Source organism: Giraffa tippelskirchi, chromosome 2 (assembly GCF_054371585.1).
Source record: "Giraffa tippelskirchi isolate mGirTip1 chromosome 2, T2T-mGirTip1v1.2.pri, whole genome shotgun sequence".
Taxonomy (NCBI): Eukaryota; Metazoa; Chordata; class Mammalia; order Artiodactyla; family Giraffidae; genus Giraffa; species Giraffa tippelskirchi.
Genome location: NC_137276.1, coordinates 99,644,425 through 99,670,955, shown reverse-complemented (window position 1 = coordinate 99,670,955; position 26,531 = coordinate 99,644,425). Strand labels below are relative to the sequence as shown.

General features: G+C 50.5%; 1 protein-coding gene across 8 annotated transcripts in view; it reads right to left on the bottom strand.

Annotated features, from left to right (window-relative positions):
- The window catches only part of KY (kyphoscoliosis peptidase), a 51,261-nt gene extending 43,261 nt beyond the window's left edge, over window positions 1-8,000 (bottom strand). For 3 of the 8 annotated variants that reach the window (XM_081574132.1, XM_081574140.1, XM_081574137.1), the window contains exons 1-2: window positions 4,968-6,350; window positions 1,623-1,685 (exon numbers count right to left, since the gene is read on the bottom strand). In XM_081574132.1, coding sequence (XP_081430258.1) covers window positions 1,623-1,685; window positions 4,968-5,103 — 199 coding nt within the window. In that variant the 5' untranslated portion in view covers window positions 5,104-6,350. Of the gene's footprint in view, window positions 1-230; window positions 577-1,622; window positions 1,686-1,880; window positions 2,098-4,115; window positions 4,394-4,967; window positions 7,637-7,788 lie in introns of those variants that run through there. The other 5 variants (XM_081574135.1, XM_081574134.1, XR_014078008.1 and 2 more) reach the window with 3 other exon arrangements.
- Window positions 8,001-26,531: the final 18,531 nt, after the last annotated feature.

The following is a 26,531-nucleotide window of genomic DNA, read 5'->3' as shown; positions in this document are numbered from 1 at the left end:
CGTGTCTCTTTGTGTTTTGTTATGTTTTTCCACTAATCTTCCTCCAAACCAGGAACCCTGAAGATGGTAAAAAGGGGATGAATTCAGTATACTTCAGTCCTCTCCTAATGTAATAACATGCTCAAGAACCCATAAGATGAATTTCCAACAACTCAGGTGAAGTAGGAGCTGTAACAAACAAAGACATGGTGTCTTTTTCCTCCTACATGAGCCACTTGCCCTCCACTCACCCCCACACTGGCAGGGCATGCCTGCCTGCATGGGCTGCTACGTGCTTCTGAGGCTGTCAGGTCTCTTGGAGGTCTGATTCTTTTCGTAATTCCCATGAGCTCACAGCATAGTTTTGCTAACGTTGCTGTCTGTTTAGGTAGAGCTAGAGCTGGTGTGTCTCCCATTTGATGGTCCCACAGCAAGGTTAAGGAAGACATCCCATGCATGCATGCCCATCAGCCAGGACTCCAAAGGTAGTCCCTGGTTGGGGGAGGGTGTCTTGAGGATGAGTTATCTCCATGCATAGCGCAGGGGACACAGGCAACCTCTTCACCTCCAGGGTGCTGAGACTTGGCTGTGGTGAATGGCATTATGATGCAATCATTCTAACATGGCCCCAGGAGGGCAGGCATTCCTGACTATTCCATTCACAGTTTCATCTCTAACAACTGGAACACTTCCCAGAACAAAGCAATCACTGTACACCTTTACTGAGGGAATGAATGAATGAATTTACTTTTAGAAGTTCGTCCTCTCCTTCTGTTACTGTCAGAAGGATGGCAGAACATAGGTGCTCAGTCTTGTTCATTTGGGGTCTTGTTTCTCCATTTGTGGAGGGCCATGGGGGATGGGTCCTTCCCACTGGCATTTGATGAGTCAGTCATCTGATCCTGGGGCTCAGATAGCCGGGGTCTGACTAAGTCCCCTACTGGGGCTCTGGGAGTGGAGGTCTTATTCTTGCTAGGATTCTCACATGCCCAAAGTGCAGTTCCACAGTATTTGTCCATGGAGGCTGGGCTTATGAGTCCAGGAGGGCCAGAATAAGGCCCAGTATAATGGTCCATGCATGGCACTGCCAGAGAAATCCTGGGCTTGCAGGGTGACTGACGCCTGGCACCATAAAGAGGTGGCTTTGGAAGCTGGGATTTCTCTCAGATCTTATTGTATTCTGGGTTCCAGGCCAAGAGCCACAGAACCCTGGACTGGCATCTTCCCAGGCCTTGAGTAACACCACCCAAGGCGGGCCACCGTCTTCCCTGTTTAAAAATATTTTTAAAAGATGGATGCCCTGCATAACCTGGGAAGCCCATCCCCTGGGGACACACCCAAATCCACTATCCCAAACGATGCCAAGGTTTTCTTTATAGCTCAGCCAGTGAATGAGTGGGTACTCAAGTTCACAGCACTGCCCCCCAATAGCCTCCAGGAAACTGGGGGACCTGATGCCAAGGGAAATCTTCCAGGGTCACGGTGGCCCCAGAGGCCTGGCTAAGTCACAAGCAGCCACAGTCTGAGTGGTTAGATGTTTAGGCCAGTCATCAAACAAGTGAAACCCAACATTCATAGACATTTTTCAATGTGTTGAATGCAAGAGATTGGAAAGAAAGTAAAATGAAGATGAGAGAATTTACCACATAGGTCATTTCCTTCTAGTTTCTGCCATCTCCGGATTCCGTTCCCGACGCCTTGAAGTCCTGTGAAGTGACAAAGACCAGCTTGAGGCCCTCTGTGGCAGGAGACTCAGACCAAGCACACCGGTTGTGAATGGATCTTAGCTAAAGGTGGAATGTGGCTCTCTAGGGATCTGAGAGAGGCTGCCCACAAATGAGAAGAGCTCAGAGGAATGAATGCAACCCTCCACATTAAAAACAGTAAAAGAAATATATTACCACAGTAGTTTTCAGGGGTGGTGGTTGGTTATCAGGATCATTCAGGGAGAATTTTCACAATGGAGATGCCCATTGTCATTTGTCATGCCCACGTTTCCACTGCATAAGTATGGAAGCATTATTGTGAAGACATCTGCTAGATTCTTCATCTGCTAGAAGACATTCATTTTGCCTGCCTATTTCTGTGTGTGGTGAACCTTCTTCCACTTTGAGAGTCCTAAGGTAGGGTGGGGAGTGGGCAAAGATGGAAAGTGATAGATCTCTATGGGAACTGAGAGTGACGGTTGCCTGCTCTCCCAGCCTCCCTTGCAGCTAGAGCAGGGACCCTGAGTGGCCGAGGCATCTGCTGAGATGCACCTGTGTCTCACTCCATCTCGGGACCCGGTGAGGCAACAGGGAAGGGAATGGAAGTGTTCTCTCTCTCTTTCTGGCGGCGGCTGGAAGTGGTGGCTGCAAGGTCAAGTTTCTGGCACAGAACTGGCATATGTTCTGGCAGTGCAAGCAGCTGCAATAAAATCAAGTTGCTGGCATGGAAGGAGCATTGAGGGCTCCTTGGTGGCAGCGGAGGCCTCCTCACCAGACCAGTCCTGGTCTGCAGCCTATGGCCACGTTCCTGGAAGCTCAGCCTCCAGTCTGAATCTTCAGCCCTTTCCACCACTCTGAGCACCCCCAATCCTTTCTCGACACCCTTCTCTTCTGCAGAGCCCTCCATGGTCAGCATCTGGGACATACCACTTGGAACCCTCACTGACACCCAGGAAGTGGAAAGCAGGTGTCCCATCGACTTTGGGGAGAAATCCTGAGGTACTGATGCTTTTTCAGACCTGGTGCAGGCAGCTTTAGGCTACCTCCTCTATGGCGAATATGCAACAGGAGTTGAGGGCTTCCAGGAGTGTTTCGGAGAAGCACCTCTAAGGAAATGGCCGGGGAAATGCTAGGGCCCTGCAGAAAAGGGAAAGGCATCTCTGCCACCTTGTAGCCCAATACCCGGCACACACACTCCCTGTCTCCTTGTCCCTCTTAGTCTTTTCTGCCACAGGGACACAGCAGAAAGCCACTTGCTCACACCCTCAGTCGGTCCTCTGCTCGTGAAAGTAGCCAAGCTTCGCTCTCCTGACACAGAGCTCAGACCCTCATTTGTAGAGCCAGGAGGATTCCTTGCCTGGTGGGCCCTGGAGTGGGAGCAGACCAGAGGACGTGACACACCTGGAAGTGGGGGAGGGGTGTGTTTTGGATTTTTGTGCACCAGCAGGAGGCCTTGGAACAGCCTGGTCTTGTTCAGCATTTCTCCTCCTTGCTCGTCCCAAGGAGCGAGCCCATGTGCTGGCTTAGCTAGGGGTCTCTTGGACATCACTGCTGTCCAGCGGGCCTTGGAGACCATGTGCTCTCCCTCTGCTCCAGCTCACAACTGTCTGATTGTCAATAAATGACACGGTCTCTCTGCTTCTATAATGTCTGGGAGAAACTTCCATCAGGAAAATATTTGGAGCAACATATCAGCAGACAGGGCACAGGAAACAGGGGTCTTCTTTCTCTGAGTCATGATCACGAGTGTGAAGTGCATTGGTCTGGAGTCACGTAGGGTTTGTGCCCGGTGTTGGACGCTTCGCTGAGCAGTCCGCATCCCTGGCATCTCAGGGCCTTCTCTGTGCTCTCCACCCTCTTTCTAGTGTCAGAACCTTTTGGAAAAATGTGATCAGAGCAGGAGAGGGAGGTGGGGAACTCATGGGCTGACCTGGAGCTGTGCTTGTGGGGGGCCTCTGGCCCTTGGGACCACAGTCCGTGCAGTAGTGGGCAGCCACATTTCTGTCAAGGAAGGCCCAGTGGCCTCTGCCAATTTCCTCAATACAAATACCTTAGGCAGGCCATGTCTTCTTCTCCCAGGGGCAGCTCTGAGAACACCAGAACCAACGAACCCAAACAACTGCTAGGCTTCAAATCCCTCCGGAGACTGGATGCCTGTCAACATGCTCAGCTCTCCAGCATCTCTTTTCTCTCCCCTGCCTGCCTCCCCAGGACGTCACCAGGAGCTAAGGGGCAGCTGCAGCCAGCGTGGCCTGGGGTGGGGGTGGGGGTGAGGGTGGGGGGGGCAGAGCCATCCATGGCCCTGCTGCTGCAGCAGGGTGGGTGGAAGGCGCATATTCAATGTGCACAGGGGCTGTGGGGACCGAAGAGTTGGGGACAGACTTCCAGGAGCACTGGAGCTGGAAGGGAGACGGGAGGCAGAAGTTTTACCTTGAGGGCTGTGAAACTTCACTTCCAAAGAGCCAGGGCACAGTCCGTCTGGTGCACAGCACACCAGGCTCTTCAAGAGCTCCTGAGGGCTTCCTCAGAGACAGGGACTGGGGGTTCCCAGATGTCTGAGGGGCCGGTTTAGCCTCTATTAATATCCTTCTCTACTCTCCTCACACTGTGTCCTGTTCTCTGGAGAGTACGGGGGCCAGGGTCCTGCTTTCTGCAATCACTCTGGGAACAGTCGCTTTATTTTACCATTATCTCCTTCCCCAGAAAGTCTGCAGGACAATTAGAACAATAGATAAGCCAAAGTGGGGAGAGCAGCCTAGCCACCCCAGCTTGTGTGCCTTTTCCACCTTGGACGCCTTCTACTGTTGGAAGCTGGGAGAGGGCTCAAGACGTGAGGCCATGATTTGTGCAAAGACACGAAGGGAGGGCCCCATCTCAAAGTCTGACTCAGTACACGAATTCCCTGGGGTCCCCTGTGCCCTGCAACGTGGCCCGTGGGGAGCAGACTTTGGGCATGCAGGATTCAGGCCTGAGGCTCTGGTCCTTTTCCTCCAGGGCATCTTCCAACCTGATCTGCACCCTTCAAAGAGTGACCAAGAGGAAACTGTCTCCCGGGGTGACGGAGGCACCGCAGGCATGCACGGGGAGTCAACCCGGGGCAATCACGGGGCTACGCGTTGCCGCAGGACGCCAGAGCCGCAGCGCTGAGGCGCAGCCAGCTTGGGGGAGCAGTTCGGCCTCGCTGACCTCGTTCCGGGGGCGCCTGGGCGCCCCCCGGCGGGCAGGCCCTGGGGCGAGGAGGTCGAGGGGCCGGGGCCCCGGGCCGGCCCGAGCGCGTGTTACCTCCTCTGCGCTGCGGCGGCGCGCCAGGGTCCGCCGGCCGGTCCGAGTGCGCGCCCTGAGAGGCGCGCCGCTTCTCCGAGTGCACGATCAGCAGCATGTCGATGGACACGGCGTTGCTGTCCTTCTTGAGCTCCATGGTGCCCCCCGCTCCGGCCGGTGCGCGGCGGCCGCTCGCGAGCCTGCCTGCGCTGCAAATGGCCCGTGCGCGCCGCTGCCTGGCGCGGGAGACCGCGAGGGCGCGGGAGAGGGCGCTCCCCGCCGCCCGGCCGCGGCGCTGCGTTTCGCTGACTCTGCCAAACTCGCCATTAGGGCCCGCCCGGGAGGGCGCTACCCTTATGAAGCGGCTCTAAGTCACCTTTGAAAGGAAATCCCCGGCCGTCCGCGCTCTGGAGCCTCCCTCCCCGCGCCCCTTGTCTCCCGGCCTGGCCGGCCGGCCACTGCCCCATCCCGCAACTCCCGGGGCCTCTCCGAGGCAGTCCGCAGAAAACCTCAGAAAGCCGCGGCAAATACAGAAACCGCACAGTGCTGTCAACCGGGAGAGTCAGTGCAGGAAAAGAGAAACGTCAAGGGGGCTTCAGATTGCATTGCAAGATGTGGCGAAATTGGCCGAGTTTTGCCTTTGGTGCCACTCCTTCCCCGAGTGGGCTTGGAGGTTGACAGCTCCCTCCGTTAGAGGGAAATGTGTAGAATGTTGAGGTCAGGACCCCTGCCCCATTATGGCCCCACAAGAACTTGGAACTTGCCCACTGGACATCAGCCTAACCGTCCTCTCTGGCCTGAAGTGAAAGTCTTAACATCTCTGTACCTTCTAGAAGCCTGGCTTCTAGAAGCCTGGCTCTAGCCGTGTTGGCAAAGGGGAGGGGGAGAGGAGGAGGCTGGGTGCAGGGAGCAGCCTGCTTGGGCGGCGGTCAGGGAGCTGGACCTGAAGGCCCGTCTATTTTTAGTGAGGCCGGCCTGCCCAGCCAGTAGCAGCGCCGGCCTTTGGCTCTGGGACTGAGGAGTGTTTACAGTGCATCTGCTTGGTAGCCTTTGGCACCGTGGGCCTACCCAGCTGGGGCCAGACCCTAACTTGACTTTCCACCATTAAGAAATAGCATGCAGCTGGAAGCTTCTGCTCTTGGGCCCTCTTTGCTGTGGAGTTTAGTGACCCCACCTTGCACCATGGGCCCTGGAAGCTCCCCCACCTCTTGGAGGCAGACCCTATGGCACAGGCCTGAGTTCTACACTTGCTGCCCCTGTTCCCTTGGAAAAGCCACTTCCCTTGCATTTGTGCCATGGGCATAATTCAGACCCTCACCAGGCTGCTGTGACAGTGACGTGCGGGTGAAGTGCCTGATGCATCATAAGTGATCTTCAAGTGGTAGCTGTCAATCTTCCCTCATTCTAAGGATGAGGAAAGGGACAGGTGAAGTGGCAAGTCAGTAATGGAACTGGGGTCACAAAGCTGAACCTCAAATTCAGAAACTCTTTCCCTGTTGACTGTGGCTCACAATACCGTCACTTATAGTGGCTGCCACCTTGTTGCATCACTGCCGCCCGCTTGCCCACTGGGCATCCAATGAAAGGAGCAGTCACTGGCTTCCAGCAGTACTGATTGGAGGCTTGAGAGGGCTCAGCATGGAACCAGTAAAGGTGGTGATTCCCAAGGCAGTTTCCTTATACAAGGAGCCCTGTCCTTCCCTGTCCTGTCTGTATGTGTGCATGTTCACATACACACACACACACACACACACACACACACACACACACACTGCTGGGAGGCTGGCTGAGCCAGATGACCAGGGAAGTAAGAACTATGGTTTATTCAGCGTCACCCCATCCTTGGGGCTAAGTCCCTTGAGGGTGCAGATCCCAGCAGAAGCTCCTGGACAGCACCTGAATGGGGCTGGCTAGGGATGGCAGGGAGCTGAAGCCCCCTCACCAGACATTGCATTCTCATTCCCACACTCACTTGCCTGCTGGGAGTGTCACCTTTACGAACTCACTCACCGTGACTTGCCTTCCACTATGACTTGCTTTTATAGAAGGGGGTGACTACCTGGAGTTGGGTGGGGGGAGTGGCCAGTCTGAGCTCCAGGAAGATGGTCTGGGGCCCCCTGCCTCTCTAGGTTACCTGAGAATAGATCCTTTGGGGGTAGGGCTTCTCTCCCAAGGTTCTATGCACATTTGGGGCCAAAGAGCTCTTTGCTGTAGGGGGATGTCCTGTGCATTGTAGGGTATTTGGCAGCATCCCTGGGATTTACCTGCTAGATGCCAGGAGCACCCACATCCCACTTGTGACACCCAGAACATTTCCAGACATTGACGTATGTTTCTTGGGAAACAAAAATGCAGTGAAAACACTGGCACAGACCCTTAAAAATAGAGGCCGCGTTGCCTTGACTGCTTTGGGAGATGCTGCTGCTCCTGGATCTTGATGCTGCCCAAACCCTGAACTCACTCTGCAGAGGCTCCCACCCACAGCCCCCAGTCCAGCAGCTGGCTTTCTGAGGCCTGAGAGCTACTTCCTTCCAGGAGCAGGAGCAGAAAGAAGAGATACCTTCCTCACCCCACTCTTCCCCTATCCCTGGTCTCTGGTGACCCATACCTCCATCCTGAGCCTCATCAGTTTTGGGCCGAGAGGGAGATATCACAGGGAAGATGGTGTGGATGAGGGCACTTGGATGTATCTGGAAAGGGGAAGGGAAAGCAGGAGTGAAGACTGAGGCCATGACTTATCAGTCAGAGGGTCTATCTCTCTGCTCAAAATCCCCCTCCAGTTGTTCCCACAACTGGAGGAGCAAAGAACAGACACAGCCTGTGATCGATACCCTGGTCCCACCTCCTTCTGCAGACCCGTGCCTTCCTCTTTTCCTGCCAACCCATACATGCTGCAGCCACAACCATGTTTACTGCTCCCCAAGCACATCTGGCTTGTCTGCTTCCCGGCTTTGCTCCACATTCTAGCCCCTCCATCCTGCCACCGTCTTGAACAACATGGGATTCAAGGACCTCTGTATTCTGACCCAACTAATTAATCTACACCCTTGTCTTAGGATCTGACAAGCCAGGGGATATCTCCATTCTAGGGAAGAACTTTAATTATTTGAATCACAATGAGTTGGAAATTTCAGGATTCCAAAAGTCAAAGAGCAGTCAAATGACTGTATTGTCGCCTTTATCCTCATCATGTTTAATACCCAGACACGTCCAGCTGTCACCCACATTGCTTTCTCCCCTTTCTTGAAGGGGGAATTCATCAGAGGAATGGTTCTGAGCCCTGAGCTGACTTTGCTATCTTGATGGTGGGGGATGGTGGATGGAAGGAGGCATGCTCTTGCCAGAAGAGAATGTGCTCCAACTCATACTACTGTTTTTCCTCAGAAATAGTAGTTCCTCAGGGACCACCTAACTCTTACCTCTCTAGGCGTTCCAAGAGGCAAGTTTTCCCCTTTTCCATAGAGACCTAATAGGCAAGTCAACCCTTGAAAGGCTCTTAGCAGGCAGTCTGTAGACACACCGTGCTTTTCTCCGTTGGTGCAGTGGGGCAGCGGCACACAGAGAGTGGGATGGCTCAGGGAAGAGCGGCAGACCAGGTCCCCACCTCTTAACTCTCTCTCTTCTCTGGAGATGGGCAAACCATTACATGGGGGGAAAAACATCTTTCCCAGAAACTTTTTCTACAGCAAGTGTGGGCTCCTCCAGGAGTCTTGACCAGCCTGGCTTGGTTCGTTTCCGCTTCTAAGTGTTTTTTTTGCTTTCACTTCTTCCTGGAAGACCTCTTTGGACCTCCCTGGCAAGTAGAGTCTAGTCATCCTTCAAGGTCTGACACCAGCCCTCACCTCCACCATGAAGCCTTCCTGATCACCCTAGCTCCTGTAGCTCCTTGAGAATGCCAGCTCTCTGATGCTTCTCTTTGTGTCCACTCCAATGGTTAACAGAACTTGGAAGATTTTCCCAGCTCTGGTCCCATGCTGATCAAGTTTAGAAAAGCTGTCAATTCCCACTGGAGCAATTATGTCAGAAAATGTATGTTTCCATACTAACTCCTACCAAGGTGACCTTGGGCAATGTACTTAACCTCTCTGATCTTCAGTTTTCCTCATCTGTCAAATGGGTGAGGGTGTTACTGGGATTAAGTGAAATAAAATGCTTAGCAGTAGCTTAGTTAAACCTATAGCAGCTCCCTGTATTCTGGTCAGACTCCAGTCTGGTTCCTGGTCTGAGGAGGGTCTCGTGGATGGGTTTACACAGTTGGAAAGGGGAAGGGCAGAAGAAACTGGAGGCTTCTTTGACCCTATCGTGGAGCAGATAGTTGCCATCCCTCCTGTGTCACTGTTCTCTCTTGTTATTCTGCCATCGGAGAGAAACTCAGTGAGTCACAGAATCCATTTTTTGCAGATCTGACATCAGATCTGTGCAGCAGAGTGTGGTTCAACACAACTCTCCTTCCTTCCCACCCCCTGTACTCTGTGAACACTGTGTGAATCCAGTGGGAAGTGCCTCTGTATCATATCCATTTTACGGATGAGAAAACTGAGCCTTAGAGACCAAAGGAGACCTATACAGGGTCCCGCAATGTCTCATACATAGCAGTGATGCCCTAACCCTTGACACCCCACCCTTTATGACTCCAAAGCTCATGTGCTGAAACAACCCCCACCCCTGTGACCATCACATGTCTATGAGTTAAGACTGCCTACCATCTTAGTGAGGGGAAGGGCAGGGTCATCAGCCTGCAGGGGAGATGCTTTCACCTGTCTTGATGAACACATCTTGAGCCAGGGGCCCAAGACATTTGTTGAGGCTCTTGGAAAAATTCTCTGAGCTCAAGCCCCAAGTTGGGCCTTTGGGGATAGATTTCTCAGGCTCTGTGGCATCTTAGGGGAGAACTGGTGGCACTGGCAGTAGATAAAAGTTGGTGGTCAGGAGCATTCTGCAGCCTCCAGGAGCAGTGAAGGTTGGAGAGGGGGGCAGAGGTAGGCCATTTGCAGAGTCATTGAGGTATGCTGTGGTGAGGATAGTTAAACTGTAAAGAAGACTTTACATTTGTGCTGGGTTTGCCATGGGGATGCAGCCCAGTGCAGGCAGCATCTTGTTCTTGAGACCTACTATGTGAAATGCCATTATGATTAAGTGAAACAGTAAGCGTATAGGGAGGGGTTACCAGTCCACCTAGAGAGGAGGGTCCAGGAACACTATGAGGTGAAGCTGATATTAGAACAAGGTTCTTGGGGGTGAATGAATAGGAAGAGCCCCAGAAGAAGGGCAAGGACTTTCCAGGCTGAGAAGCAGCCTGAGGGGAATGGATAGAGGATGAGGGAAGGGCTGGAGGTGAAAGAAATGACACCTTTCTGGAAGTGAAACCAGGATGGTCTGGTTGATGCTGTGGTACAGGGAGGAGGGGTCAGAGGGGAGCCCAAGAGCAGAAGGGATCAGAAAGGGGAGACCTGTGCTAGGTGGGGCTCCTGCTACCCAGCTGAGCCATGAGGACCAATGTCAGCAGGGACAAGAGAGCAGGGAGGGGGCGGGCCTGATAGGTAGTGGGTGTCTGGAGAGGGTGCTAGGTAAGGGGATGATAGTATGAGAAGATCACTGAATCCCGCACTTGGGCTGTGGGAGGAAAGCAGTATCTGGGAGTGTGGTGCTGAGTGCCCAGGTAAGGTTCAGGCTTGGGCTCAGAGTGGGAGCACTAGCAGGGGCCAGACACTAGTGGAGCTGGTGGCACAAGGGGCCTCTACTCCAGCTCACTCCCCAGACACGTGTGACTACTGCTGTTAAGCGGGGCCTCCTCCCCTGCAGAGCTCCATGGGGGTGTCCGTGAAACAAGCCATCCTTCCAAACTCTTCAGTTCAGTTCAGTTCAGTCGCTCAGTCGTGTCTGACTCTTTGTGACCCCATGGACTGCAGCACTCCAGGCCTCCCTGTCCATCACCAGCTCCCAGAGTTCACTCAAACTCATGTCCATTGAGTCGGTGATGCCATCCAACCATCTCATCCTCTGTCGTCCCCTTCTCCTGCCTTCAATCTTTCCCAGCATCAGGGTCTTTTCAAATGAGTCAGCTCTTCGCATCAGGTGGCCAAAGTATTCGAGTTTTAGCTTCAACATCAGTCCTTCCAATGAATATTCAGGACTGATTTCCTTTAGGATGGACTGGTTGGATCTCCTTGCAGTCCAAGGGACTCTCTAAACTCATGCTCATTATTAAAAATTTAGGAAATGCCAGCACTATATAAAGAAGAAAATAAAACCACCCAATCCTGTCATCTAGGGATACTCACTTTTAAACATTTTGTTATTTAGCATTTCTTTCAACTACAACATATAATTATTATAACATATATAATAAATGTGTGTGTATACTCATATATACACATACACATATAATGTGTGTGTGCATGTATGTGTGCTAAGTTGCTTCAGTTGTGCCCGACTTTGTGTGACCTCCAGGCTCCTCTGTTCATGGGATTCTCCAGGCAAGAATACTAGAGTGGATTGTCATGCCCTCCTCCAGAAGGTGTGTGTATACTTATTTAAAAAATAAAACTGGGATCACATCACATAAAGTTTGGTCTCAACACCGAAAAATACATATTATTCACTTGTAATGAATAGTTTACTAAAAAATATTCAAAAACCCAATTTAAAAGGCTGCTTCATTATCCACTATACCTATGTGCCATAATCTACTTTTCTATTTTCTTGTTGTTGAACTTCTAGTTTGTTTTGCATTTTCGATTTTTATAAATAATATGTTGGTAAATATCCTTGTGCTTATACCTTACATCTTTGACCATGTTTCTGATTATTTCTTTAGAGTAGATTCTAGGTAGTGGAATTACTGAGTCAAAGGTTATGACTATTTTAAGGCTTGAGATAGATATATTGTCCAATCACTTTCCAGAGCAATCGTGCCTGTTTACAATGTCACTGGCTGTGTGTGTTCACCTTGCTGTAGACTGCCACAAGAGGTGAATACTGTCACTGAGTGAACATTTGCCATAATATAATCTATGCATGGTAACTCTAATTTTCATCTTTAAATTACCACTGGGATAGAACAATATTTTTTATATAAATGTATGTGTGTGTGTGAGTGTTAAATCATTAAACCGTAAGTGGTTTGTATTCTTAGTTCTTTTTTCCTACTGCAATGGCACAAACATTTAAATATTAGTTTGAAAAAAAAGAATACTCTTCCAAACAACCCGCTGCTGCTCCTGCTAAGTTGCTTCAGTCATGTCTGACTCTGTGCAACCCCATAGACGGCAGCCCACCAGGCTCCACCGTCCCTGGGATTCTCCAGGAAATCCAAACTACCTAGGTCTTTCCTATTTCATAGCAAAGTCTAGTGAAGTCATGGCCTTTCAGGGCCAGGTCATAGTCTTCCTCATTCCTGAGTCCCTCCTCCCACGCCTCCTATGTGTCTTGCACACAGAAAGTGCTCAATAAATGTTTGCATCAGATGGGGTAGAATGAGTGCTCCCAGCCGGCAAGACTTCTCCCTTTAGCCTGGAGGGTACCAACTGTCCAGAGATGGTAGTTTGATCTTCTGTGCTTTCCTCAGACCTTCAGGGGATGGAGGAGGAGGTTAAATGAGGACAAGCAACGCTGAAGGCCCCTCCCCCGCTGCTGACCGAACCATCTGGAGCTTGGATCTGGGGAGAGTTTGGTTCCCACAGCGCTGCTGCGTCCCACGCAGCCGCCCCCACCCCACCCCACTCGGGAGCCAGAACTGTGACATTTCTGCTCAACACAGTTTCCATCCTCAAGCCTTCCCGTATGTCTCTCCCCAGTGGCCCGTCAGCCATTCCCTGGGTCAGTATTTCTGTCCATGGCACCCTCATCGCCTGTCCCTATTTTTCCTGTGTGCGGCTCATTCCAACCGCCTCTTCTTGCATATAATGATGTGCGCCTGTGGGAAGAACCACGTCCAAGTTCCAGGTAGTTTTAAATTTTGTAGTCTTTATACTCGCTGGCGTTCTTGGCCTTTTCCTGCGGATGGATATGACGAAAATCAATTTGTCTCTCACCACCACTTCCAAAATATCTCAGACCATGCCAAGAGAGGTATCCAGTGGCACATGAAAGCCCATGGAGAGATTACCTCTTCAGCTTCACCAAGTGTTTATTGCCGAGCTATTGAAATGCCCCCTGCGTGTTCCTCGAGCCGCTTCTCTCTCGGATGGAAGCAAGGCGACCTCACACCTACTTCCGGCTTCAAAGTTTGTCCACCTGCGTCGCCTTCTTCCGTGCAGAATTCTGCATTTTACTTCCATGAACTCATGTCATCCTTGCTCTAACCCAAGGCTGGGCTGACTCCTTTCTGCTGTTTTACTGACAAAGAAACAGAGGAGAAAGAAATCCGTGCATATGATTTCCCCAGTGCACCATTGCTGGCTTCTAGACAGGCCAGTGCTCATACCAAGCTTCCCACACTTACCATCCTGTGTGTTTTAGCAGAAAAGGCACAAGTGTCTTTCCTGGGAGCAAGTTGGAACTTGGGCCCACCACTATTGGGGCCCAGGCTCTATTCCCAGTGATACATGTCCCCTGGGGAAAAGCCCTCACACCTGGTGGTAGGAGGCTGTCTGATGGGTGGCAGAGAGGCACCTAGAAAACGGCTTTGGAGTATCCAAACAAAAGACACAGGTAAAGTCAGAACTGCCTTTTGATTGTTACTGGAGACCCCTGGGGACTGTTGGGAGGAGGCTGTTGGCCATTTGCCCCAAGCAGAATAGGCCCAGTGGCCTGGATCCCAGGGGGCACAAGGAAGCCAGTTTTCAGTGTCAGCCCGGACTCCAGCCTTGCCTGTCCCTGGGGGCAGAGCCTCTAATAGGAGCCGTGGGTATTTTTAGTCTCACATGTGTGGGCACAGGACAAGGCAAGCTAGAGGAGAAGAGCTAATAAGCCACGGTCCTTATTAAGTTGGGAAGGATGAAGTAAGGGGAGGGCGGGGAGCCTGGTGGAACTTTTGCACATGCCTCATTTTTAGAGCACTCTCTTTCCATAATTCATGGAGAAAGATTGAGGTCAGGTTGATTATGCACACCCCTAGTTACAGAGGCCTGAAAGTGGGGCAGGCTCACCTCCTGCAGCCTGCTGGTCACCTCCCCACTGGCCCGCTCTGCCCTCCGGGGAGCAGGTGGGATGGGTGCTCAACTTCGGATCTTGGCTATTGAGGCTGTCATGGTGAGGGGTTTTCAAAAGGACCAGCTTAGAAGCCGATTCCCAGTATGATCATCGCAACCTCAGGAAATAGTTGAGTGGTATCAAGTATTATCCTGATTTCCCAGGATTTGGAAGTGAGGTTCAGAGAAGTACAGGCACTTGGGCAAGGCCACACGGTTGGGAAGTGGCAGAGCTGGGATTCCAACTCAATGTCCTAGATCAAGGTTTATCGTTATTTTCTGATGTAATCCACTTTCCCCAAAGGACAGTCAGTCATGTGTAAGACTCATGATCCATCTGATTTAACCACAAGCATTCTTTTTTTTTTTTCTACGCCAACTCTGTGTCAGGAATTCTCTCATTGGCATGACACAGTGAGGAGGATATAGCGCCTGCTCTTGAGAACTCTGGACTTGGTGAGAATAACATAACGTGACTCTCAACTGGGTCTCAGGGAGCCAGTATGCAAGCCTGCTCTGGAGAAGGGCAGCCTGGGAATTGAGGTCAGCAGGTTTCCAGACTCTGGTGTCCAGCACGAGGACAGTCAAAGCTCTGCTGATAGTCAGTCCTTTCTCTAAAGCATCTTCTGAGGGTGAGACTGGGGACAACAGCTAGGGAGAGGCAAATGTTTCTAGTCTTGTGTTGCTTGGAGTCTAGGACTTATAAAATGAGAGCTTGGCATAACTGGAATGAAGGCCTACCTGTGCTCTGCTCCTGTCAGCCACTGCCTTCTGTATGGTTTGAGAGCAGAAGGAGATGGTGAAAACATGGATTTGGGATGAGAGCTTTGCAAACACCTCCCTGCCTCAATCCAAAGGCAACTGTGGTGCATGCCACTGTCCACCTGTTTCCCCATCCACCAATTTTTCTTTTCACATACTCTTTCATATCTAGTCACCACTCCATCTATCCACCCATCTGCTTGCACGCTCACCTACCCGTCTCACTTAGCCATTTGTTCACCCATCGTTCTGTCTCTACATGGACATCACTTCTCAATCCATCTGTCAACCCCGTCCCTCCATCCATCCTATGTAATGTGTTCCATCCACCCCTTCATTCACCTACCCTTCCATCCCCATCCCATCGCCAATTCCTTCATTCCATTTGGAACCAGACACTGTATTCTAGGCCCTGAGTCTGGTGTGGTGGGGACACAGAGATGAATGAGTCTCTCTCTGATAGTCGACGACCTAGTATTCAGAACCACTTATGAAGGAAACAGTGGAATTTAAGAGGATCCTGAGAAAAGCAACCAAAAGAATACAGCTGAAGAATAAGGAGAAGAGAGGGGGCTGAAGGAGGATCAACTAAGGTTGTTAGATTCTGCTTTAGGGGGAAGACAGAAAGAAAAAGAAAGGAAGGAAGGAAGAAAGAGGAGGGAATGTGTATTGAATATCCACTGCATTTGAGACCCTGTGCTAAGTGTTTCATCAGTCTTAATTATCCCAACAACCCATGGAGTAGTTATGTGTGCTTTGGAAATGAGAACTGGGACTCAGACAGGGCATCTGTTCAACATGAATAAAGCCTGAAGAGCAGGGCTGGCTCGAATGTGCTTACTAACACAGAGCACGGGAGTGAGAGCTCAGTCCAGGACAATTTGACAGCTCACTTTGGGACTGTCTTGCCTGAAGCTGTGCATGTGGACAAGAACCACAAAGTCAACTGGCTCCTGTAGTGCTCAGAAGGAGGTCACGGGGAGCATGCACAGCTGTTGGAGTTTGATTCCAGGTGGTACCACTCTGTTTGACATGGAATTGGAGTATCCCTTGGTGGCTGCACCGGATTTAGGGTCCTTCAGGGAGATTCTTGGCTCTGACTCTCTGCCAGGATATACGCTCTGGCTAGACCTGGCCTTTGTGCACCTCAGCTGGTTCAGTGTCCAGCTTAGCTTTACTTTTCTGGTCTAAGACTTTCCCTGGGGGTGAAAACCCAGTAGAGGCCCAGGGAGGAGAGTTCACCTTTACTTCCCACGTATTAGGGTTTCAGCCAGCTCTAGCCCCAGGCCCCTCTGTCACTCAGGATGTGCAGTTTTCTGCTGACACATCACTACTGGCACTTTCTGGATCCACAGCCAGTCCTCACTGTTTGATGTCACCCATAGTTTCCTGACTGTTGTGATGAACCTCTAAGGACCACTGGTGGTCAGTCTCTGTCCCCAGGCTGGAGTGTTCCCAAATAGTTCATTTGGTAGGTGGTCCTAGCAACTGAGGGCTCTAGTGACAAGTCAGGGTGAGGGGGCCCTGAGGTTTCTCAGGCAGATGCCTTCCAACAGCTGCAGAGCTGGAGGGTAGGGAACATCGCAGAAGCTGGGTGGGGATGGCAGTGTTAATTAGAGATTCTAGAATTACAGAGGTCTCATTTGGCTGAGCCCTGCTGCTTCCTCAAACCAGTAGGTCTTCTCCCTGGAGTCCATCTGTCTATCTATTGAGAAACTACTTGTTGGGCCTTTACCTACTTGCTTTGGAGAGCAGGTCTGTGTACAGGATGCAAGTGCCCGGGTATCAGTCCCAGCTCCAGTGGCTAGGCCCCAGCATGCAGGGCTGGGAAGGGGCGTGTGTAGGCAGAGTGGCTACTCAGAGCCCTTCCCCCACTAGCTCTCCGCTCTGCACCTGCCAGCTCAGCTGTCCTTGCTCACCACGAAATCCCAGCCAGGAAGAGGGGGAAACATGAGCCAGGCCTGCTCCTACTGCATCCTGCCATCCTGTCCTCCCCCCACCCCCAGCCAAAAGGGACAGGAGGGGTGCTGGGGGCAGGAAGGGCAGGGTGCAGGCTCAACTGCTTCTGGGCTGCAGCAGTGGGGGCTCCTGGATGCAGGAGAACCACAAAACCAAGGGCTTCCCTCTGGAGCCACCCACAGCAGGGCCTGCAGTGGTCTCTGGTTCCTGGACATCTGCTGGGCCCATTCAGTGCAGAAGAGTCTCTCCTGCCTCCCCTTCACCTCCCTGGGTCTGGGCTGGGGGGCTCTGCCAGGTGCTTTCATTTTCACCTAAAAAGACCACTTGGGAGCTCAAGTCCCAGCACGGCCAGGCAAGTGGGAGCCTCTGTCTCCCCATCTGTAACTGGGCAGTGGTCACGTCTGCTGCCCCAGGTAGAAGACAAGGTGACATGGTGCCATCTGGGGCCCATCACATGCTGGCACGAGGGGTGTCTGTGTACAAGCAGTGCATCCTGGCCCTGAACCTGGCTGTGACCACTTCCCTCATAGTCAGGGGCATCTCTGTACCTGGCACAGGGGAGCACCCACTATGGGGCCTCAGGATAGCAGGGTGGAGACAGGTGTACTGCGTTCGTGGAGGGCTCTGCTGTGGGGACGGGCCTTTGGTTCATGTTTTCCAAGACCAGCTGTTTCCTGCACAGAGCAGGGACCCCTTTTAGGCAGTTCTGAGCATGTGCACATGTGTAATGAGGCTGTTTGGGTCGCCGCTGGTGCTGTGGGACCTTGGAGGGGTCCTGCTCCTTCTCTGGGTCTGAGTTTCCTCATCTGGACAATGAGGGTGCAGATTTCTGCCTGACTGTTCAGGAGTCAGTGGCACCCTACCTCCCCTGCCACCATGGCACACTGGGTGAGGGGGCTGTGACACCGCCCCCCTCCCTCATCCAGTGCACAGGTTTTCCTCAGTTGTCTTGGGGTCCACTCCAGAGAAGAAGAGGGGGCTGGAGAGGAGACACTGGATGGGCAACAGGGGTGTGGGGGCCCTGGCTTCTCACCAGACTCTGACACTCCCTGGGGACAGCAGCATAAGGTTGCTTCCGGCCCCCCTGCAGGTCTGGGAGAGATGGGGTAGGGCTTTTAGGGTGCCCCACTCAGTCTGGCTTCTCCTTGCCTCCTGCTAAGGGAGGAGCCGGGGTGGAGGCCTTGACCACGCCCATCAGTGAGAGGTCAGCTGGCTGGCATCCATGGAGGACCCCAATCTCTCTGTGCTGCCCCTGGGAAGAGCTGGGAAAAGCCTCCTGGGTGCAAGCACCTGCCCCGCCCCCTCCTTGAGGCTGGGCCTCTGGCCCCAGTGTGGCTGTTGTGCAAGCAGAGGAGGGAACTTGGCCTTGTGCAGGGTTAACCAAGGCAGGCTGAGCCTGGGCTGGGCCAGGCCTTGGATCTCGGTGGTGACAGTGACCTGTTTGTGGCAGGACACTTTGCACTCCCCAGGTGGTTGCTGAAAAGCCGCCACGGAAGGAGGAGCCTGCGTGATTACACGGGCCTCAGGCCAACGCCGGACAGCCATCTGCTCCACCACCAGCCTGCAGGCCTCCAGGGAGGGACAGGGCAGGGGACAGGAAGGGATAGAGACCAGACACAGAGAGACAAAGAGGCAGACAGAGACACAGAGGCAGAGACAAGAGACTCTTAGAGAAGGAGGGACAGAGAGAGGAAGAAAGAGCCACAGGACAGAGAGATACTTATGAGGAAAGGTATTCAGAGAGAGAGAGACTCAGAGAATTAGAGAAATAGAAGGACAGAGAGAGAGAGGAGGGGAGAGAACTAGGACAGACAGAGAGACGGACAGACACAGAAAGGGAACAATAGAAACAGAGGAGCCAAGGGGACAGTCAAGGGAGAGAGGAGGGAGAGAAGACAGAGATACGGAAGAACTAGAGAGACATAGAGAGTCAGAGAGATAAGGGAAGATGAACTCAAAGAGAGACAGAGAGAGAGGCAGAGAAATGCCCGGAGAAATGCCTGGAGACGGATCAGGAGAGGGTGCATGCTGCGGCAGCAGGGCTGGAGTTGGCGGACAGACAGATGGCTCTCGTCAGGCTCTGGTAGAAGGAGCGCCTTCAGGCAGGAGAAGTCACACTTGGCCGGGGGTCCCCAGGTCCAGGGTCCTGACAATGGTTCTCAGATGTGAGTAGATAGCAGGATCACTGGGAGTGCATTCAAATTCAGGGGCCCATCCCCAATCTGATCCACTGTTCATGGGGGACCTGGAATCTACCTCTGCAGCAGGCTTCCCAGGAGAGTCTGTTGTGGGGTCACACTAAGCAGTCAGGAGAAGCCAGGGGTGGGCACCTCTCCCCCTCCTCCCTCTTCTCTCCTCCCTCATCCCTCCTCTCCCCTCCTCCCTCGTCTCCCCACACAGTGGGGGTGGCCTGGGTAGGCAGGGCCAGGGCTGGGAGGACTCTGAGGGAACTGTCTGCTCAGAGCTGGAGGCTTCCTACGTCTTTTGTTTCATCAACCAGTGATCCCAGGAAGAGCTGGGAGCCTGTCTAGTCTTGGATGGCAGACTGGGAGGCACCTTAGAGGTCATGAATCAGCCCCAGCCAGTCTGCTGTTGAGGAAGTTTCATGACTAGGCCAAGGCAATGGAGATAAGAGGGACTGTTAATTTATCAAGCTCCTGCCCAGGCTGTATGCTGAACATTATTTTATTTCATCTTCTTAAATATAGTAGGGGTCATCACTGACTTCACCTTAGAGGTAAAGAAATGAGGCCCGGAGATGACAAGTAACATGCCAAGGTCACACAGCTAGTAAACAGCAGAGCTGGAAGAGGACCCTTGTCTGTCTTATCCTAAAGCGCATGCTCACTCCCAACTGTTCTCCTGTTTCCATTAATGGCTCTATTGCCTCTCAGGCTGAGATCCCAAACTCAGCTACCTTGGTTCCTTCCACCTTGTTCCCATCTGTCCAGTGTTCAAGGCCTGTTGACTCCAGCCCCACAATAATCCTCTCATCATCACTGTCTTTTTCCACTAGAATGTCTCTTCCACATTCAGCCTTCGTTTCTCTTGCACATCTACCCGGGCAGTAAACTTCCAACTCAATTTTCCCCCTGAACTTGGTACCTATACCCCTGGAAGGGAGGGAGATGATTTTAGGCAGCTGTCTTTCTAGGAACCCTGGAAAACAGAGCTGGAGGCAGATTCCTCTGCTGACACTTCCTGAGAGGAGAAGGAATGCAATCCCGGGCAGCACTGGTGAGGGGAAGGGCCGCGAGGCAATGAGCAGCACAAGGATGATCGGGAGGGTGTGTTAGCAAGCAGCTTGCAGCCTCAGGAAGGAGAACGTGTTTCCTCAGGCAAAGGGGTTCTTTCCACAGAAGATTAATGGAACATTTTCCCTTCAAACAGTATGTGTGTGTGTGGTTGAAAAGGCAAGGAATTCATCTATCTGCTCCTTCTTGCCTTTTACTCTTCACTGGTGAAAGCTCACCTCAGAAGGCACTAATTCACTTCCCTGAACTTCCAGGCTGTTAGCTAGCTCCTCCTGGGCAACTTGGGACACCCTGACTGAGCTTTGGAACTGGGTGTTGCAGCCCTCATGATGGAGATGTGACAGACTGTGCCTAGTTCAGCCCTCCCCTTGCCCCCTGCTCCCAGGAAGGTGCTAGTGTTAGGAGATGGCATGAAGGCACCAGGGCCTGGGCTCTCCTCTGAAGAGCTGTGGAGTAAATTAAACAACAAACATAAACTAGTATGGTTAAGGTCACGTTGTACTTAGAAATAGGTAGATTATGGGGAGGGAAGTGAGAGGGGGGTTCAGGATGGGGAACAGATGTACACCCATGGCTGATTCATAGGTATGGCAAAAACCATTGCAATACTGTAAAGTAATTAGCCTCTAATTAAAATAAATAAATTAAAAAAAAGAAATAGGTAGATGTGTGTCTAGAAGCAGCTCACTGAGTTTTATTCCTCTCACACTACACCACACTCACAACACTCAAACCAACACCAGATGTGTGGGTTTTTTCACACCAAGCAGTTCTGACACTAACAGCCCAGAGCTAGTGTGGATCACATGGGTTAAGGGCTCAGTCCCACGAAAATTCCCCCTCTCCCACAAGACTACCTCTCACTCCAGACAGCAATCAAAAGTCCAGGTCCCCACGTTATCCACACTTCTGTCTGACTTGGCTGCAAATTGGAGGTTCCCGTGATCCCTCCACAGGCTTAATAATTTGCTAAAGGGGCTCACAGAATCCAGGAAAGCAGTTTACTTACTACTGCAAATTTATTACAAAGGGTAATATGTACAGACAAATCAGCCAGATCAAGAGAATCACAAGACAAGGTCTGGAAGTGTCCCCAGCACAGGAGCTTGTATCCCTGTGGAGCTGGTGTGCATCACCCTCCTGGCTTTCCGAATCCCGTGCTTTTGGGATGTTTATGGAGGATTCATCACATAACCATGATAAATTATTAATTCATTTTCCAGCCCTTCTACTCTCTCTGGAGGATGAAAGGTGGGCCTGAAAGTTCCTAGCTTCTAATCGTGGTTTGGTCTTCCTGGAGGGCAGCCTCCATCCTGGAGCCCACCCGGAGTCACCTCACTGGCACCCCTATCCTCCTGTCACCCAGAATGTCATGAGGGTTTAAGCAGTCTGTGTCGGGAACCAGCCTCAGAGATGAAATATTAGCAGGCACTGGGGGCAGAGACTAACATATACATAAATTACTTCCCAACTTGACCTTATGATAAACCCAGTGGAACACCCATCATCTGCTTCACAGATACATCTGCCTAGTGACAGTTCCTGGAAAGGGACTCCCTTGCTCAAATGTAGAGGTTGGCAAACTTCATGCTCCGGCCACTGAGTGGGGGCTTATACCACCAGCTGCACACCCCACTCCTGCCAGACCATGGCCTCTGTCTCACCCTCCTGATGGAAGGGCCAGGGACTGGAAGTGAGCTCTAGGGGTCCTGGGGCTGCACCATGAGGCTGCCCTGCAAGGAGGAGAACGGTGCCTGTTAAAACATGTACATCCAAGCTTACACTTTGTGAACCCTTGGGGTGCTCTGACCCGTTGCCTCTCATGTGCCAGTCATGGGAGCGAGGAAGCCACGAATCCCATGGCCATGGCCTCCTTGTCTGCCCAGCAATCCACCTCAGTGTCAGGAGTAAGTTGAGGACTAGAAAGGCAGTCTAGGTACGAGCCAGCCAGGAGGGGAGGTGTCAGGCAACACTTGGCCCCCGGAAGCTAGGCTGGCCCAAAGCCGGGAGCAGAAGTAAGAGGTGGCATTATGAGCTCACCATTTCCTTGACCTTCAAAGACAAGCCAAGAACAAGCCCCAGGGCTGCTACTTTTAGCAGCATGGTCTTTCAAGATCTTCTGAATGGCTGTCTGATCTGAGTGGTGTCAGTAATGCTCATGAGAAAATCATTTCTGTTTCTCCTCTTAATTTGAACCAATAGTTTTTCAGGTAGATGGTCACTTATATCATGTAGATTTCCTCACAAGTGGATGCACTGTCTGCTTTTCCCTTGGACTTGTTGCTTCTAAACAGGCAGGTGGAATGTTAGTCGCTCAGTCATGTCTGAATCTTTGCATCCCCATGGACTGTAGCTTACCAGGCTCCTCTGTCCATGGAATTCTCCAGGCAAAAATACTGGAGTGGGTTGCCATTCACTTGTCCTGGGGTATCTTCCCGACCCAGGGATTGAACCCAGGCCTCCTGCATTGCAGGCAGATTCTTTATCATCTACTTCTAAATAAGACACAACTTATTGCCACATTTCTATCAAGAGTCCACTGCCTGCACCTCCCTTTTCACCTCCACTTCCATCATCATCTCCATCTATACCACCCTCCACTATCTCCACCACCTCCATCACCTTCACTCTCACCTTCACCACCAAAATGGTTTGTCCTACACCTCAGAGACCCTCAATTTTTAAATTAGCAGACTTCCATCATAGCTGCATACACTATTAAATCAGAACACCAATCCTTTGTGAACTTTTCTTGGGGTCCTGGTTAGACATTGCACTGGGGCAATGTCCTGGCTTCCTCCTCTACCCACTCATCTAGCCCTGATGTTTGTGGCTCACATAATGCATGAGTCTGACAGTGCCATAATGAATGGAACTCTGTGCCCCTGCTTGCTCTTTAGCTGGTTTTCACCGTCTGGCTGTACCAGGCTGTTGACAGCTGCTATCTGATAGACTTATCAGCTCCTATGTGGTATGGATCATTATTTTTGCATAACACCAGTGCTGCCCAGGCTAATTGTGACTCAGTTCTTGTTACTTATTGATGAGGCTGATGGTTATTTCAGTCATGATAAAGATCTTCAGTCTTTATTCCATAGTTTCTGAGGGACTAAAATGCCTAATTGGATCAAAGATCTTTGGTAGTAACAGGGCCAGAAAATGTTAAAAAGATGGAATCTGTGGGACTGGCAAATAATTTCTGAGCACAAGTAAGGGTTTTCAACTGTCTCCAATCAGATAACCCAAGTAAAATATGAATTTTGAGGCTCTCTGAGCTATGTTAGATAGCAGTTATGCAAGTGTTTTGCCTTCAATGTGAGCATACTCCTTCCAAATCCACACACAGCCCCTCTGAATCTAAAATTTAAATTTGGGTAAAAAATCACTTCTAATGTGGGGATATCTGATTTGATAGGAGCACTTGGGTAATGCTCTGGAGGATCTTAGATAGCCATAATGTGAGTTGAAGATAACAGTGAGGACCAACAGGGAAAGTGAAGCAGTGGTTCATCATTGTAAAATAGTTCCTTAAAGAGTCATCCATGGAAAAGAGATGGTGTGCTGAGAACAGCAGTTAATTCCCTCTTTCACATTAGAGAACAGTGTGGTCGGCAACACCATGGTTTGTTCTGGGTAAATGCACTGCTCATAGCTGACTGGTGGGAATATAAACTATTATAACACATTTAGAGGGCGATTTGGTAATATCTAATAATGTTGAAATATATATGCACCATGACTCAGCTCAGATCATGTGGAAGTTGTTTATTGTAGTAGTGTTTGTCAAACTTACAAACTGGAAAGTATCCGTGGTCAGGATAGTTGTACAAATCATGATAGCCTTCTGCATTGGAAGTCTATATGACAATTACCATGGATGAATTAGATTTCCATAGAACTGTATGTGTAAATATCTATAATACAAAATTGAGTGAATGAACTAAGGTTGGGATATTATAGTGTAATATAGCTTAGATATAGTTTTAAAACATTCGAAACAATACGTGTTGTCCACAGATATATACTTGTGTGGTAAAAGTTTAAAAAATGAGTAGAATGTGTTGTTATTTGTGGATAATGATTTCTCTGTGGAGAGAGAATTGGGGAGGATGTCATATAGATCATTACTATAATAGTTTATTTTCTTTTTTTAAAAAAAAAGATCTGAAGCAAATATAGAAAAATGTTAACCTTTATTCACTCCCAGTGGTGGGCACATGGGTAACTGTTATGATATTGGTATCACCAGTGCTTTTCTGTGTGTTCAAAATATTTTATAATGAAAATAATAGATGTGAAAAGGAAAACCAGGAGTCCAGTGTTTGTGGAAGCATTTAAACAGAGGCTGTACAAGTGTCTGCTGTTTACGGTGAACAAATGCTTCCTGCAGAAGGGTGTTGGGGGCTGCAGGAGTGCTTTAACATCAGAAAAGGGTTTGAAAATGACTTGTGGGATGTCACAAGTAGTGGAGTCACCCATCTCTCTGAGCCAGTTTCTTCATCTAAGAAATGGGTGCTGTGAGCTGTGGGAGACAGTGGTGGATGCAGGTGGAGAGCATGGAGTCATGCACAGTAAGTGTTATGACCTAGGCTGGCCAGAGGTCTCCCTTGGGAACCTTCAGTGACAGCTTAAACAATGTGTAGCATGGAACTTTTAAACAGATTTTGAAAGTGGTGTTCCTGTCTCTTCAAGAACCACAAAACCCATGCTGTATTAAAAAGGGGTACACAAACTCTGTTACGGAGAATCCAGAAATAAATCCATACGTCTAAGATCAATTGATTTTTGACATGGATGTTGAGACAATTTGATGGGGAAAGAATAGTATTCACCAAATCATCCTGGGACAAGTGGATATCTATATGCAAAAGAATTAAGTTGGATACCTGCCTTACATCATAAATGAAAGTTACCTTACGAGGTATCATAGATCTAAATGCAAGAGCTAAAGCTACAAAATTCTTAGAAGAAAACAGATGTATATCTTTATGACTTTGGGTTTAGTTTCATAGGTATGACATCAAAACCCTGAGCAATCAAAGAAAAAAATAGAGATGAATTGGACTTCCTGAAAACCAAGAATGCTTGTGTTGTCAAAGACACTATCCAGAAAGCAACTTTTTACAACCCACAAAATAGGAGAAAATATTTTCAAATCGTATGTCTCATAAGGGACTTATATCTTGAATATATAAAGAATTCTTTTAACTCACCTTGGTAGTAACAAGGACAACCCAATTAAATAACAGGAAAAGAATTTGAATATACACTTTTCCAAAAAAGATATATGATGATCCATGAGCATCTGAAAAGATGCTCAGCATTATTTGTCATTAGGGAGATGGAAATCCCACAGGGATAGGGGAAATAGAGAGTCCACTCTAAAAGGGCACACACAAAATCTCACATGCTTCATGACCCAAGGCAGTAGCAGTAATTTGAAAGGGTCAGACCTACCTGCTGATCTTGGACAACCTCCCAGAGAGGCAGAAACTTCAGCTCACCGTGGGGACATAGACACTGGTGACTGCCGTTAGGAGAGCTCATTCTGTCGTATGGACACTGATGCTGGAAAGTACTATTTTGGAATCCTCCCTTCAGCTTATTAGCCCCAGGACCCAGCCCTGCTCTGGCCAACAGTCTATAGCCACCAGCTCTGGGATGCCTCAGGCCGAGCAACTAATTGGGCATAGACATAGTCCCACTCACCAGCAATTAGGCTGCCTGAAGATCCCATGAGCCTATAGCTGCCCCTGGACATAGCCCTGCTCACCAGAGGGCCCAGGACCCAGCCCTATACGCTAACATCCAAGCACTACACCCAGGACCCCCATGGCCCTGCAACCTGAGACCCTGGGACACTGTTCCCCCCATTAGTGTGAAGGTGAGTGTGTGCTAAGTCTCTCTAGATGTGTCCAACTCTTCGAGATCCTGTGGACTGTATTCCACAAGGCTCTTCTGTCCGTGGGGTTCTCCAGGCAATAATACTGGAGTGGGTTGCCATGCCCTCCTCTAGGGGATCTTCCAAACCCAGGGATTGAAACTGCATCTCTTATTTCTCCAATTTAGCAGGTGGGTTCTTTACCACTAATGTCACCTAGAAAGCTCCAGTGGGAAAGTATCAGCCCCCCTAGCCCCTGGGCCCCAGTCCCACTCTATCCTTAAAATCAGCTTCACCCACCAATGGATGGACACCAGGCTCAAGACAACTGTAGCCCTGCATCCTGCAAACCTGGTCCACATCCATCTATAGACCAGATGCTGTCCTGATACTGGCTGTGCCCTGGACCTGGCCACTAGCAAGCCAAAACAAGATTTAGGACATCCCGGACCCAGCAGCCAACTGTGTCAGGAAGTGTTATCTGACACCAACTCTGAGACCCCTGGGCCTGGATCTGCCTGCCTGTAGGCTGTCACTAGCCCCAGGATCTGATTTTACCCACAAGTGGATGAGCAACAGCCCTGGGGTCTCTTAGACC